Source organism: Coregonus clupeaformis, chromosome 20 (assembly GCF_020615455.1).
Source record: "Coregonus clupeaformis isolate EN_2021a chromosome 20, ASM2061545v1, whole genome shotgun sequence".
NCBI classification, from domain to species: domain Eukaryota; kingdom Metazoa; phylum Chordata; class Actinopteri; order Salmoniformes; family Salmonidae; genus Coregonus; species Coregonus clupeaformis.
Genome location: NC_059211.1, coordinates 61335005 through 61350133, shown reverse-complemented (window position 1 = coordinate 61350133; position 15129 = coordinate 61335005). Strand labels below are relative to the sequence as shown.

General features: G+C 45.3%; 2 protein-coding genes across 10 annotated transcripts; one reads left to right on the top strand and one right to left on the bottom strand.

Annotated features, from left to right (window-relative positions):
- Positions 1–90: 90 nt before the first annotated feature.
- rcbtb1 (regulator of chromosome condensation (RCC1) and BTB (POZ) domain containing protein 1) lies at positions 91–8755 on the bottom strand. Of its 9 annotated transcripts, none has more exons than XM_041872081.2 (14): positions 8351–8755; positions 8231–8263; positions 7229–7472; positions 6903–7053; positions 6579–6745; positions 5701–5859; positions 5453–5560; positions 5148–5290; positions 3040–3117; positions 2706–2896; positions 2396–2522; positions 2071–2222; positions 1809–1939; positions 91–1354 (listed from the first exon to the last, which is right to left on the bottom strand). In XM_041872081.2, exons 2-14 carry the CDS (start codon positions 8248–8250, stop codon positions 1214–1216), a joined length of 1812 nt encoding a protein of 603 aa, XP_041728015.2. In that variant the 5' UTR covers positions 8251–8263; positions 8351–8755; the 3' UTR covers positions 91–1213. The 9 variants fall into 9 exon arrangements, with proteins under 9 accessions (XP_041728015.2, XP_041728014.2, XP_041728016.2 ...); XM_041872080.2 differs by having other exon boundaries at positions 2706–2899; positions 8351–8754; XM_041872082.2 differs by having other exon boundaries at positions 2706–2899; positions 7229–7457; positions 8351–8754.
- Positions 8756–8997: 242 nt separating this feature from the next.
- Positions 8998–15129, top strand: arl11 (ADP-ribosylation factor-like 11; the record flags this gene model as incomplete). Its single annotated transcript, XM_041872093.2, has 2 exons — positions 8998–9344; positions 14697–15129. Coding segments are annotated over 2 exons (654 nt in total), but the record flags the coding sequence as incomplete, so codon positions are not given.

Here is a 15129-nt window from a genome sequence, read left to right as displayed (position 1 = left end):
TTTGTAATTATCTCTGTCATTGCTTATATGAATGTTTAAAACAATACAAGGATATATGAAGTCATTTCTAACGCATCATCCAACATTGTATACAAAAATGTAGTTTCGTTTATTTCAAAGTGGTTGCTTCTCATGACTTGCAAGTCGATAAACATGTTGAGAATTGTGGCACCAATAGCAACTGTTTCCATCCTAAACAATTGTCAATATTTCTAAATAAATGTAATTGCAAAATAAACATAAGCAACTTTTAAAAAATAGAAGAATACAATGCATTGAATTCAAATTTCAGTAGAAACACTGGGGGGGTAAATCTTAACCAAAGGAATGCTATAAGTAATATTACAAAATTGAGATAATACCTCATTTTTTTGTAACAATAAAAAAGTTGACAGTAACAAATGTTATATGGTCCAAATGTTTTGTTGTCTGTCTGGTAAAAGAACTGATGAGTTGAAAACCAAGTTCCTGCTCAGTGTTGCATTACATCACCATGTTCATCTCAAGTCTAGAATTAAAGTGCCTGAATTAATAAATGACTGTCAGTCCACAGCATATTACTATTCATATTAAAACTGTCATTTCCTCAAAACATACACAGGCTCTGAACCACCAACCCTGTAAAATATATTTCTGGCCTGCCACGTCCAACCCTTCAACAGTAGAGCAAAGTACACAACTTTAATGCAAAAAAAAGGTATGCAAATCGGGGGGGGTTGACTGCCATCGCCTGCATCGGTGCATTAGCTGTCACCAGACATTGTCAGGAATGTAACAGTGTCCATCTTAAGCTAGATCAATGGTCCTCCAATTAAACTGGTGCTAACTGAGCAGTCTGATGCCATTTAGCAGGTTTGTAAACATGCAGTGACAGACAATGACCTCTGATGTCACTGTTTTGACTGGCAGAGGAACTTCCTCTCCTCCCCACAGCGCCACCTGTCTATGTGGAATATTAGGCGCATAGGCAGGGACTGGAATTGGCTTCTTTGGCTGTGTAACTGGAGGTGGGCCATAGCCACCAGATGACCACGCCAGACGTCTTCTCAAAGGATTAATAATATGGCAATTTAGAGACCCGGTTCAAGCTAGCCGTTTCCATGTTCATACCACTTCTTTCTTTGTCCTTTCTACCATGGCCAAATGGTGTCAAGCCAAACCAGTTCACGCTAGCCCTTTCCTCGTCCTTCCTTCGGGGCTGGTCAGTGGTCAGTCAGTTCTTGAAGGCCCCACAGCGGCTGGCTCTGCAGATGAACTCTTTGAGCATGTTGCCATCGATTTGCCAGAAGGCTGCAGTCTGGGTCACCTCGGTCAGGTGGTTCACACAGAACTTGAAGCAGAACTCCTCCAGGTCCTACAGGGAAGCGATCACATCCAGTTACAGTATGAACACAGGTCCAGTATACAGCAGGGGTCAGAAAAGACTGTAAAGTCACCAGGAATTCAGCAAAAAAATAGTTTAGCATAAGGTAATCAAGATATTAAATGATAATGTTTTTTAAAATAAAATCAATTTTTGGGCTTAGATGTGGTCAATTTGCAGAGTACAACTTATTATAATTATGTTCCGGCCCCCCAACCATCCACAACGCATTATAAATCGGCCTGCGGCTGAATCTAGTTGCCTACCCCTGGTATACAGTATCTAAATAGGTATAAGATGGTATTTGAGGTCATCTGACTAATATGCCCATAATGACAGGGCTAATGTGTCTTATATGAGGCAGCCTTAAGAAGCTTGTGGTAACCAGTAAGCATCTGAGTTATTAACCCTTAGTAGTGACGCTCTGTCACAGTGTCTGTTTCACCTCAGCGTCGTATCGCACGGCGGCAGAGAGCAGAGAGAAGGCGTTCTCCACGGTGATGCCTCTCTTGATGATGTGTTGACACAGGCGCTTCAGACGGTTCTCACAGTAGGATGTGGCCAGGTCCAACAGGCCTGAAACAGACAGAGTTAGTCCACACACAGCAGCATTCCTATGGATGGACCTTAACTCAATAAAGTCATTTGTTTTGAGTCTGGGGCCCTGTATGAATCCTAAACAGGATTCCTGCTTCAGTCCAACTCACCGATGGCGTCCTCTGGGGGCAGGTCTACATTGTCAGTGTAGAGGAACTCCAGGAAGGAGCGGTAGACTGGGTAGGAGAACTGGTCGATCTCGATCACCTCCTTCATGTCCTCAGTCCAGTGGGACTGGAACATGGAGCGGAAGTGTTCACACCTGACAGAAAAAATGATGGACATTGTTAGGTTATGTCGTGTTATGTCAAGTTATGTCTATAGCCAGTAAAACCTATTGGAAAGGCTAAAACTAGAAAAGGTATATTTTCTGAAGAAAATGTGTGTGCTTGCTTCAGCAGTATAAAAATATATGTTTTACTCAAATCCACACACCGGATCTTGAGCACGGCCTTGTGTACGTGGATGTATTTCCCATCCACGCTGAACTTGAGATCGGACGTCTCCGGGCTATCAAACTCTTTCCTCAGAGACTGGGCCACAGTCAGGAAGTCATCATGCTCTATGACAGAACACAATGCCTTAGCTGGGAATCATGGTGTGTGTCTGTGAGAGGGTTATCCTAGATCATTGGTTAAGGGGACCTTCTACTTAGAGGTCAGAAAAAAAACAAAAACATTTCATTAAAACCAAGTTACATACTGCACCTTTAAATAACATGTAATAATTGATGAAATGAACTCACCCATGGAGAGTAGCCTCCACATGACAGAGGGCGTAGCGAAACAGCCGAAGACGTCGTCAGTGCTTGAGAAGTGTGTGAGGTGTGGCAGCACGATTGACTGACCCCTACACTGGCCCCACATGTACACCTGGCCGCTCTGGGTCTTACAGGCAGACGTGTGTGTGGAGTGGCACGCCGCGATCTCCACTATCCTGCTGGGGGAGGGGGAGGAGTGTGTTACAGACTAACATACACACACAGTCCACCAGGTAACGGTACTCTCCTGTGTCTTTTGACCACTATAAGAAGTTCTGTAATTCTTAAGTGCATTGTGTTTCTTCACACATCTCCCTACTCTGTCTCTCTGTGCCACGCCTCTTCAGTGTTTTCCCTTGTCCTTTTGCTGCCTACGGCGGGCCTCTCTCCCTCTCCCCTTTAAGACGAAGACAGGAAACACACAAAAAGAGAAGGGAGAATGACAGGACACTGCTGACATCGCTGGTGTTCCATGAGTTTAACTAGATGGGATATACACTATATATATACAGAAAAGTATGTGGACAACCCTTCAAATTAGTGGATTCGGCTATTTCAGCCACACCCGTTGCTGACAGGTGTATAAGATCGAGCACACAGCCATGCAATCTCCCCAGACAAACATTGGCAGTAGAATGGCCTTACTGAAGAGCTCAGTGACTTTCAACATGGCACCATCATAGGATGCCACCTTTCCAACAAGTCAGTTTGTCAAATTTCTGCCCTGCTAGAGCTGCCCCAATCAACTGTAAGTGCTGTTATTGTGAAGTGGAAACGTCTCGGAGCAACAATGGCTCAGCCGCGAAGTGGTAGGCCACACAAGCTCACAGAACAGGACCGCCGAGTGCTGAAGCGCGTAGCGCATAAAAATAATCTGTCCTCGCTTGCAACACACTACCGAGTTCCAAACTGCCTCTGGAAGCAACGTCAGCATAATAACTGTTCTTTGGGAGCTTCATGAAATGGGTTTCCATGGCCGAGCAGCCGCACACAAACCTAAGATCACCATGCACAATGCCTAGCGTCAGCTGGAGTGGTGTAAGCTCAGCGCCATTGGACTCTGGAGCAGTGGAAATGCGTTCTCTGGAGTGATGAATCACGCTTCACCATCTGGCAGTCAGATGGACGAATCTGGGTTTGACAGATACCAGGAGAACGCTACCTGCCCCAATGCATAGTACTAACTGTAAAGTTTGGTGGAGGAGGAATAATGGTCTGGGGTTGTTTTTCATGGTTCGGGCTAGGCCCCTTAGTTCCAGTGAAGGGAAATCTTAACTCTACAGCATACAATTACATTCTAGACGATTCTGTGCTTCCAACTTTGTGGCAACAGTTTGGGGAAGGCCCTTTCCTGTTTCAGCATGACAATGCCCCCGTGCACTAAGTGAGTTCCATACATAAATGGTTTGTCGAGATCGGTGTGGAAGAACTTGACCGGCCTGCACAGAGCCCTGACGTCAACCCCATTGAACACCTTTGGGATGAATTGGAACGCCTACTGCGAGCCAGGCCTAATTGCCCAACATCTGTGCCCGACCTCACTAATGCTCTTGTGGCTGAATGGAAACAAGTCCCTGCAGCAATATTCCTTTCTTCTAGTGGAAAGCCTTCCCAGAAGAGTGGAGGCTGTTATAGCAGCAAAGGGAGGACCAACTCCATATTAACGCCCATGATTTTGGAATGAGATGTTCGATGAGCAGGTGTCCACATACTTTCGGTCATGTTGTGTAGCTTATGTCAGAATTGACTTTTCGTAGCAAGTTAGGATAACTTATCCATCAGGTTAGGAGAATTAACGTAGCAGGTTAGGAGAATTAGGTTAAGGGTTAGCTAAAATGCAAAAAAACATTTGACGTCAATTTGACATAAACTGTATCCCGTCTAGCCATGGACCGCATTCCATGGACACAGAAGGTTGCTGGTTTTGTTGTGACATCTGTCTTGTAGCTTTATCTCAAGGCCAACCTGAGGCTCATTCAAGAGTGTTATGACATGTTACACAACGTTCAGAGATAAAAATGAACATGGCAAAGATCTATTCAGAATTAAATCCCAATAACTCATTTCCATGTTTTCAGTGAAAAGTTCATACTTGTCAAGTGTCAAACCCATTTGTACCCCAGCCCACAACATAATGGCCCTCTCTCTCTCTCCCCTCCATACTCCATTCTAGTTTTGTTTCATTGTGACAGGGACAATGTCAACTCAGAGACAGATTATTCCAGATCTGGTGTGTGAGCCAATATATGGACCTATGCAGTGTTACCGTATGGACCCACACTGGATGGAATACAACAGAGAAGACAAAGAGAAGAGAGAACTAACCATGGGTCTCTGAAAGATGACAGTACCAACGGGTGATTTCTGGGGGGCGGTAGCAGCCACCAGAGCTACATCTCAATCCTGTGTATGTGTACTCTCCCTTACCTCTCCTTCTCAGCCATGATGTGTACAGGACTGAGCTGGTTGCTCTTGTTGCCAGTCCCCAGCTGTCCGTAGGTGTTAGCCCCCCAGGCATACAGCAGGCCCTCGTCTGTTAGAGCCAGGGAGTGGGCGTAGCCTGACGCTATCTGGAAGACAAGGCCATAAGGGTTTTACACAGTGGGAGTGGACAGCAACAATGGTCAGGGCTCAATTCTGTTTTGTATTAGTTTGAGTTGAAGTAGACATGAGTAGACGATTCAGACAGAGACATACAGGTGGTGATAGTGTCCACTACTGTCCAGTCTTACCTGTAGTACACAGAGACCCTGGAGGGCTGCCAGGCGACAGGGGGTCAGCTGGTTACCGTTGTTGCCCACTCCCAGCTGGCCATTCCCGTTGTAGCCCCAGCCAAACACCTGCAACACACACAGGCCACGGTAGTCAGCAAGATCTTCCTTTATGTATATGGTGCTATATAACATTTTGCTTGACTTTTACTGGACCGGAGGGAACTATCCTGTATAAACCTATCCTTCCCATAGGCTTAGTCTCTCACCTCCCCATTGTCGAGCACGGCCATGGAGGAGGTCTGTCCACAGGCGATGCCCATCACCACTTTACCCTGCAGGCAGTTGGACACCCTGCGGGGGGTTGGCTGGTTGGCTGTGGCGCCTGAACCCACCTGGCCACAGTTGTTGTAACCCCACGCAAACACCTAGCGGATACAATCATATATACACCATTGTCAACCCTGTACACACACAGTCCCACTGTCAAGCCTGTATACACACACACACACACACTGTCAACCCTGTACACACACAGTCCCACTGTCAACCCTGTACACACACAACCCCCCCCACAGACTGTCAACCCTGTACACCCAATCACACCTAGTGACCAGTGATCCTAGGTAACCATCATATTAGGTAATGTTGTAGCTATCCCTTTACAGTGCTGAGTAATGTATATTTCAACACATCCAAGATAGCCCTAAATAGATACTATTGGAAATCAGCAGTCATTTCCACATCAACTCTTCAATCGTGTGTGAGACCAGGCCAGTGGGCCTGGGGTATATGCAGCCAGCCTGGACACAGTGAACAGAGATAATACCTTCCTAACCTGCTGCTGGATAAACATAAACCAATTAAAGAGACAGACAGCCAAGACACAAGTGACCACTGATCAGCCCTGGTTAGAAAACTTGAACCTTACAGGGTTCCATAGTCCACTCCACACACTGACAGGTTACACATGACCTCAACCAATACTCCAATCATGTTCATGAACAGAGTTTTTATTCTCTTGAACATTATGTACCTAGCAGGAGCATTAAGTCACTGATATCTTGAAACAGGCTTATTTGGGTTCAGGGTTACAAGTGCATGTAAAAGGATTTAAACAAGTACATTTCCCCTTCTATCCCCTCACCTCTCCATCATGTGTCAGGGCCAGAGAGTGATGGGACCCACAGGCCACTTGTGTTATTTTCTTGTTCTGCAGGTTGGTTGATACCAGGATGGGCGACACCCCCTGGTTGGTGGTCCCGTTGCCCAGCTGGCTGTATCCATTGTGCCCCCAGGCAAACAACTCTCCCCCTGAGAGACAAACGCACCAAATTAACACAGAGCTATTTAAGTATGCTGCACTATGACAATTATACATGCTTTTGGTAGAGTTTGGTACAGTTCTCGTAACGTGCCAACGTTGCCATTTGGTGGTGGGTAAAAAAGGTAAGGCAGGTGGGCAGCATACCTTCTGTGGCCAGTAAGACGTGTGGTCCACTGCCATAGCTGAGACTGACCACCTTCTTGCCTTGGAGGAAGTCTAGTTTCTTAGGGACCATGGTGCTCTGACTGTCTCCTGTCCCCAGACAGTTACTGCAGTTCAGCCCAAACACAAACACCTACAGGGGGATCAGAGACAAAGATGAAGGGGAGGAGACAGGAAGAGGATGCCATTACATTTAATTATTTAATCAAGATAGTCCACTCAGTAACCATTTCCACTGCTTTCCAGAGAGTCCTGCACTCCATAAAAACAAAGTAATTCTATACAAATCGAGACACCCCCAGTCTCACCTCATCGTCGTGGGTGATGTAGATGGCTTCGTTGGCCGAGCTGCCGAAGACGCAGGCCTGCCTGATGCTGGAGACCTCCTGGGCTCCCAGCAGGGTGAAGAGGGGCCACTTCCCCACGTCCACCATGGCTAGGTACCTCACTCTGGCTCTCCGCGGTGGGGGGGTCGGGGTGAGGACGGGAGGCACAGGAGGGGCAGGGGAGGGAGAAGCAGGGGCTGTGAGGCCACCACTGTCCCCGCTAACACTGTTACAAGACAACCATCAAAGACACACACGTACAAAACACTCCGTCTTAGTCTAAACCTCAGTGGTGAGGCACCCTGGTTTCAATGGTGTTCATAAATGAAAATGAAAAATAAATTAAATAATGCATGCACTCTGGATAAGAGCGTCTGCTAAATGACTAAAAATTAAAAAATAAAAATAAAAGTTAATAAAACCAAATAAATTGCTCAAAAGGTAAGTTAGACATGACTACAGGACTTTATAATGCCATCTCTGGATGCTTATGATGATATCGACATGGTTTTAAATAGTTTTGGGCCATACAGACAACATGCAGATGGAGGTGTAATGGCTACTTTTTTGGCAAACGTTCCCATCCAGATCTTTTAACTGTCTAATACAGTTGGTTAAATAGTTTGATGACTAGCTAGATAGCTAACTAAGTTAGCATTGCAGAGTCAACGCATCTCTGGCCAGATACTCTGTTGCCCATTGGGATTACAATCTTGAATCTCAGCCACAACAGATGCGACATACATTAGCCTCCTAGCTGGCTAACAGTAGTTAGCTTACCTTCTGCCAGGTAGCAAACTAGCTTGCTAACGCTCACCTAACAGTCACTGGTCAAGCTAGCGATGTACTACGTTGAAGGCTGCACCCGTGGCAGTCTCCCTTTGCTGTTTACCGTTCGCTGGCTATATACAAAGCAAGCTAGCCTAGCACCTAGCTAGATTCAGCGCTGACTAATATAGCTAGCAAGCTGTAACGTTACTGTACCTAAAGCATCGCTCCATCATATCATCAAGAAAACTGAGGAGAGAAACAAGAAAGAGACATTTAACCGCTAGAATATTAATAAACCTACCTCAAGTAAATATGATTTGGAAGCACGATTACCAGAATAAAGCTGTCACTTGGTTGTCGTCGCTGATGTGAGGATGCCAAATGTACCAGGCAGCAGTTTTGAGTTTAGCGATAGTGTTTTCCGCTCGTTCCCCAGTCCAGATCTTTGGTCCAGATGGAACCACGCTGACGTCATGGGCTGAACGAAGGCGCCTAGCCTGGGTGCCAGTCTTGTTTTTCTCTTGCCAACTCCTTATGCAAGGAATGGGAATTAAGAATATAACCGTTTTCAGCACTCGTGTTTTTTGTTGTTTTTGTTTTTAAATAGTCATAGGCCCAATTCAAATAATACAAACCATACACCATTATTTCCCCCCTTGCGCTAATAACACCCCACTGCTTTCCCCAATCAAATCCCAGATCTGCGCAATGAGGGAGGATGCATTTTGAGTATAGAGGAACTGAGAAAGCCTGTTGGTACAGCCTCTAAAAGAAGAATGTAAAATAACCGGTTATCATGTGACCACTATGTTTCTGTTCTGAAACTCAAACTCAGTTCTATTCACTTTGAGCGAGTCTCTAGTCACCGGAGGGCAGCAAGTGAGCACACTTGGCGCTTTCACGTCTACTCCCAGACAAAAATACAAACACATGATCTAAATCGAGAAAAGCCACTGGCTGCACATATCACCTGTTGTTGATGCAAATCAGAGACTACACAGGAAGACCCAACAAACCAACATTGTTCAGGAGCAGAAGTGGGACTGCCGTACTTCCTCTTTACCTCAGAGCCAGCTTTGCCTAGACAGGTGTGTCCGTCATGGGGCTGGCTCTATCCAAAGAGGGACATCAAGAGGACTCCCACGGTGGTTCTGATGGGCCTGGACTCATCTGGGAAGTCCACCTTGCTCTTCATGCTCCAGACAGGGGTGGTGATGGATACTTCCCCCACCGTGGGCTTCAACGTGGCGACCCTGGATCTGAACAAGAAGACGGCCCTGACTGTGTGGGATGTGGGCGGACAGGCGAAGATGATGGCCAACTGGAAGTGAGTTAACGGACAGTGGTGTTATTGGTGCTGTGCTCTTCTATTTCTGTTTTAGCCCAGTACTACGAACACATCTGATTCCACTAATCATAAGCCCTTTATTATACTGAACAAAAATATAAAACGTAACAATTTCAACGATTTTACTGATTTACAGTAAATCAATTAGGCCCTAATCTATGGATTTCACATGACTGGACAGGCCCAGCCAATCAGAATTATTTTTTCACCACAAAAGGGCTTTATCATTATCAGCTGTCCGGGTGGTCTCAGATGATCCTGCAGGTGAAGAAGCCGGATGTGGAGGTCCTGGGCTTGCGTGCTAACACATGGTTTGCGGTTGTGAGGCAGGTTGGACATACTGACAAATTCTCTAAAACGACGTTGGAGGTGGCTTATGATAGAGAAATGAACATTTAATTATCTGGCAAAAGCTCTGGTGGACATTCCTACAGTCAGCATGCCAATTTCACACTCCCTCAAAACCTGAGACATTTGTGGCATTGTGTGACAAAACTGCACATTTTAAAGTGGCCTTTTATTGTCCCCAGCACAAGGTGCACCTGTGTAATGATCATGCTGTTTAATCAGCTTCTTGATATGCCACACCTGTCAGCTGGATGGATTATCTTGGCGAAAGATAAATGCTCACTAACAGGGATGTAAACAAATGTATGCACAACATTTGAGAGAAAGAAGCTTTTTGTGCATATGGAACATTTCTGGGATCTTTTATTTCAGCTCATGAAACATGGGACCAACACTTTACATATTGTGTTTATATATACAGTGGCTTTGGAAAGTATTCAGACCCCTTGACTTTTTCCACATTTTGTTACGTTACAGCCTTATTCTAAACTTGATTAAATAAATAAAAGTCCTCAGCAATCTACATACAATACCCCATAATGACAAAGCGAAAACAGATGTAGACATTTTTGCAAATGTATTAAAAATAAACAGAAATACCTTATTTACATACAGTGGGTATAGAAAGTCACCACCCCCTTTCAAAATGTTCACCTTTTGTTGCCTTACAGCCTGAAATGAAAACACATAAGTGAACACCCCCAAATTGCTACACAAATCTGGCCTCTATGGGAGGGTGGCAAGAAAGAAACACTCCTCAAAAAAATGCTACATCAAGTCTCATTTGAGCTTTGCCAAAAAGCACATTGTAGATTCCGAGGCCAAGTGGCAAAAGGTGCTGTGGTCAGATGAGACTGAAATTGAACTTTTTGGCCTGAACACAAAACGAAATGTCTGGCGAAAACCCAATACATCTTTCCACCCAAAGAACACCACACCTACAGGAAAGCATGGCAGTGGTAGCATCCTGTTGTGGCATTGTTCCTCTAAAGCAGGGACTGGAGCACTTGTCAGGATAGAAGGGAAAATGGACAGTGCAAAATACCGACAGATTCTTGAGGAGAACCTGCAGCCCTCTGCCAGGAAGTTGAAAATGGGAAGATGGTTCACGTTTCAATATGACAATGACCCAAAGCACATCGCCAAAGCAACCATACAGTGGGTGAAGGACAAGAAGGTGAATGTCCTTGAGTGGCCTAGTCAGAGCCCTGACCTAAATCCCATCGAGAATCTATGGAATGACTTGAAGAGTGCAGGCCATGAGCGGTCACCATGCAATTTGACTGAGCTTGAACAATTCTGCAAGGAAGAAGGGGCAAATATTGCACAATCTAGGTGTGCAAAGTTAGTAGAGATGTATTCAAAAGAGACTCATGGCTGTAATTCAAGCAAAAGGTGGTTCCACCAAGTATTAACTCAGGGGGGTGTTCACTTATCCAAATAGGGTCTTTTACTGTTTTAATTCACTTGAATATTGTAGGTTACTGTGTGTAAGTAAAGCCAGAAAAATTCAGATTTTATGTGTTTTCATTTCAGGCTGTAAGGCAACAAAATGTGAACATTCTGAAAGGGGGTGGTGACTTTCTATACCCACTGTAAGTATTCAGACCCTTTGCTATGAGACTCGAAATTGAGTTCAGGTGCATCCTGTTTCCATTGATCATCCTTGAGATGTTTCTACAACTTCATTGGAGTCCACCTGTGGTAAATTCAATTGATTGGACATGATTTGGAAAGGCACACACCTGTCTATATAAAAGGTCCCACAGTTGACAGTGCCATGAGGTCGAAGGAATTGTCCGTAGAGCTCCGAGACAGGCACAGATCTGGGGAAGGGTACCAACAAATGTCTGCAGAATTGAAGGTCCCCAAGAACACAGTGGCCTCTATCATTCTTAAATGGAAGAAGTTTGGAACCACCAAGACTAGAGCTGGCCTCCAGGCCAAACTGAGCAAGCGGGGGAGAAGGGCCTTGGTCAGGGAGGTGACCAAGAACTCGACAGAGTTCCTCTGTGGAGATGGGAGAACCTTCCAGAAGGACAACCATCTCTGCAGCACTCCACCAATCAGGCCTTTATGGTAGAGGGACCAGACGGAAGCCACTCCTCAGTAAAAGGCACATGACAGCCCACTTGGAGTTTGCCAAAAGGCACCTAAAGACTAAGACCATGAGAAACAAGATTCTCTGGTCTGATGAAACCAAGTTGGAACTCTTTGGCCTGAATGCCAAGCGTCACGTCTGGAGGAAACCTGGCACCATCCCTACGGTGAAGCATGGTGGCGGCAGCATCATGCTGTGGGGATGTTTTTCAGCGGCAGGGACTGGGAGACTAGTCAGGATCCAAGCAAAGATGAACGGAGCAAAGTACAGAGAGATCCTTGATGAAAACCTGCTCCAGAGCGCTCAGGACCTCAGACTGGGGCGAAGGTTCACCTTCCAACAGGACAGCGACCCTAAGCACACAGCCAAGACAACGCAGGAGTGGCTTCGGGACAAGTTTCTGAATGTCCTTGAGTGGCCCAGCCAGAGCCTGGACTTGAACCCGATCGAAGATCTTTGGAGAGACCTGAAAATAGCTGTGCAGCAACGCTCCCCATCCAACCTGACAGAGCTTGAGAGGATCTGCAGAGAAGAATAGGAGAAACACCCCAAATACAGCTGTTCCAAACTTGTAGCTTCATACCCAAGAAGACTCAAGGCTGTAATCACTGCCAAAGGTGCTTCAACCAAGTACTGAGTAAAGGGTCTGAATACTTATGTAAATGTGATATTTCCGGTTTTTATTTTTAATAAATTAGGGGTATTTTGTGTAGATTGATGAGGGGAAAAAACAATTTCATCAATTTTAGAATAAGGCTGTAACCTAACAATGTGGGAAAAGTCAAGGGGTCTGAATACTTTCCGAAGGCACTGCATATACAGTACCAATCAAAAGTTTGGACACCTACTCATTCCAGGGTTTTTCTTTATTGTTACTATTTTCTACATTGTAGAATAATAGTGAAGACATCAAAACTATGAAATAACACATATGGAATCATGTAGTAACCAAAAAAGTGTTAAACAAGTCTAAATATATTTTATATTTGAGATCTTCAAAGTAGCCACCCTTTGCCTTGATGACAGCTTTGCACACTCTTGGCATTCTCTCAACCAGCTTCATGAGGTAGTCACCTGGAATGCATTTCAATTAACAGGTGTGCCTTGTTAAAAGTTAATTTGTGGAATTTCTTTCCTTCTTAATGAGTTTGAGCCAATCAATTGTGTTGTGACAAGGTAGGGGTGGTATACAGAAGAGAAACGACAGTCCATCATTACTTTAAGACATGGTCAGTCAATCTGGAACATTTCAAGAACTTTTAAAGTTTCTTCAAGTGCAGTCGCAAAAACCATCAGAGCTATGATGAAACTGGCTCTCATGAGGACCGCCACAGGAAAGGAAGACCCAGAGTTAGCTCTGCTGCAGAGGATAAGTTCATTAGAGTTAACTGCCTTAGAAATTACAGCCCAAATAAATGCTTCAGAGTTCAACAGACAGACATCTCAACATCAACTGTAAAGAGGAGACGTGAATCAGGCCTTCATGGTCAAATTTCTGCAAAGAAACCACTAAAGAACACCAATAAGAAGAAGAGACTGGCTTGGGCCAAGAACCATGAGCAATGGACATTAGATCGGTGGAAATCTGTCCTTTGGTCTGATGAGTCCAAATTTGAGATTTTTGGATCCAACCACCGTGTCTTTGTGAGACGCAGAGTAGGTTAACGGATGATCTCCGCATGTGTGGTTCCCACCGTGAAGCATGGAAGAGGTAGTGTGATGGTGTGGGGGTGCTGCAGCGATACGCCATCCCATCTGGTTAGGGCATAGTTGAACTATAATTTGTTTTTCAACAGGACAATGGCAACACACCTCCAGGCTGTGTAAGGGCTATTTTACAAAGAAGGAGAGTGATGGAATGCTGCCTCAGATGACCTGGCCTCCACAATCCCCCGACCTCAACCAATTTGAGATGGTTTGGGATGAGTCGGACGGCAGAGTGAAGGAAAAGCAGCCAACAAGTGCTCAGCATATGTGGGAACTCCTTCAAGACTGTTGGAAAAGCATTCCAGGTGAAGCTGGTTGAGAGAATGCCAAGAGTGTGCAAACCTGTCAAAGGCAAAGGGTGGCTATTTGAAGAATCTCAAATATAAAATATTTTTTGATTTGTTTAACACTTTTTTGGTTACTACATGATTCCATATTTGTTATTTCATAGTTTTGATGTCTTCACTATTATTCTACAATGTAGAAAATAGTAAAAAATAAAGAAAAACCTTGGAATGAGTAGGTGTGTCCAAACCTTTGACTCGAGGCATATAAATAATGAATTGTTGTATTTTATCCACTTTTTCTCCCAATTTCAATTACAATCTTGTCTCATCGCTGCAACTCCCCAACAGGCTTGGCAGAGGCGAAGGTCGAGTAATGCGTCCTCCGAAACATGACCCGCCAAATTGCACTCCTTAACATCCGCCCTCTTAACCCGGAAGCCAGCTGCACTAATGTGTCGGAGGAAACACTGTTCAACTGACAACCGAAGTCAGCCTGCAGGTGCCCGGCCCACCACAAGGAGTCGCTAGAGTGTGATGAGCCAAGTAAAGCCCCGGCCAAACCCTCCCCTAACCCGGACGACGCTGGGCCAATTGTGCGCCGCCCTATGGGACTCCTGGTCGTGACACAGCCTGGGATCGAACCCGGGTCTGTAGTGACGCCTTAGACCGCTGCGCCACTCGGGAGGCCCTGCGTTTATATTTTGTTCAGTGTAGTTGAATCAGGTGTGATAGTTCAAGTCTAGAACAAATAAATGCACATTCTGGCTCCGGTCTCTGGACCAGGTTGGTAGAATACTGGAATACAATAACCTTTTATCCTAAACTAAAATGACTTGCTAAAATTGCCATATCATTAGCTAGACACTACCCTATTTCTATAATTGTCAGGTACTACCTGGAGGGCTGTAAGGCCATGGTGTTCGTGGTGGACAGTAGTGACCGGGCCCGTATAGGGGAAGCTCAGAAGGCTCTGAAGAAGGTCCTGTCAGACGACAACATGAAGGGAATACCTCTGATGGTGCTGGCTAACAAGAAGGACCTCCCCAACTCCATGAACATCAGAGAGGTGTCCAACCAGCTGGAACTGCCCAGCTACAAAGACCGAGCCTGGGAGATCCAGGCATGCAGCGGCCTGAAGGGAATGGGGCTCCAGCAAGCCTTCCTCTCTGTGGCCAAACTCATCAAGAAGAGCTGAGAGGAGACACATCAGTGGAGATATCACTGTGTGAGAGACACTTGACAAGTTGGAGATACTGAGATATACACACACACAGTGAGGGAAAAAACATTTGATCCCCTGCTGATTTTGTTTGCCCACTGA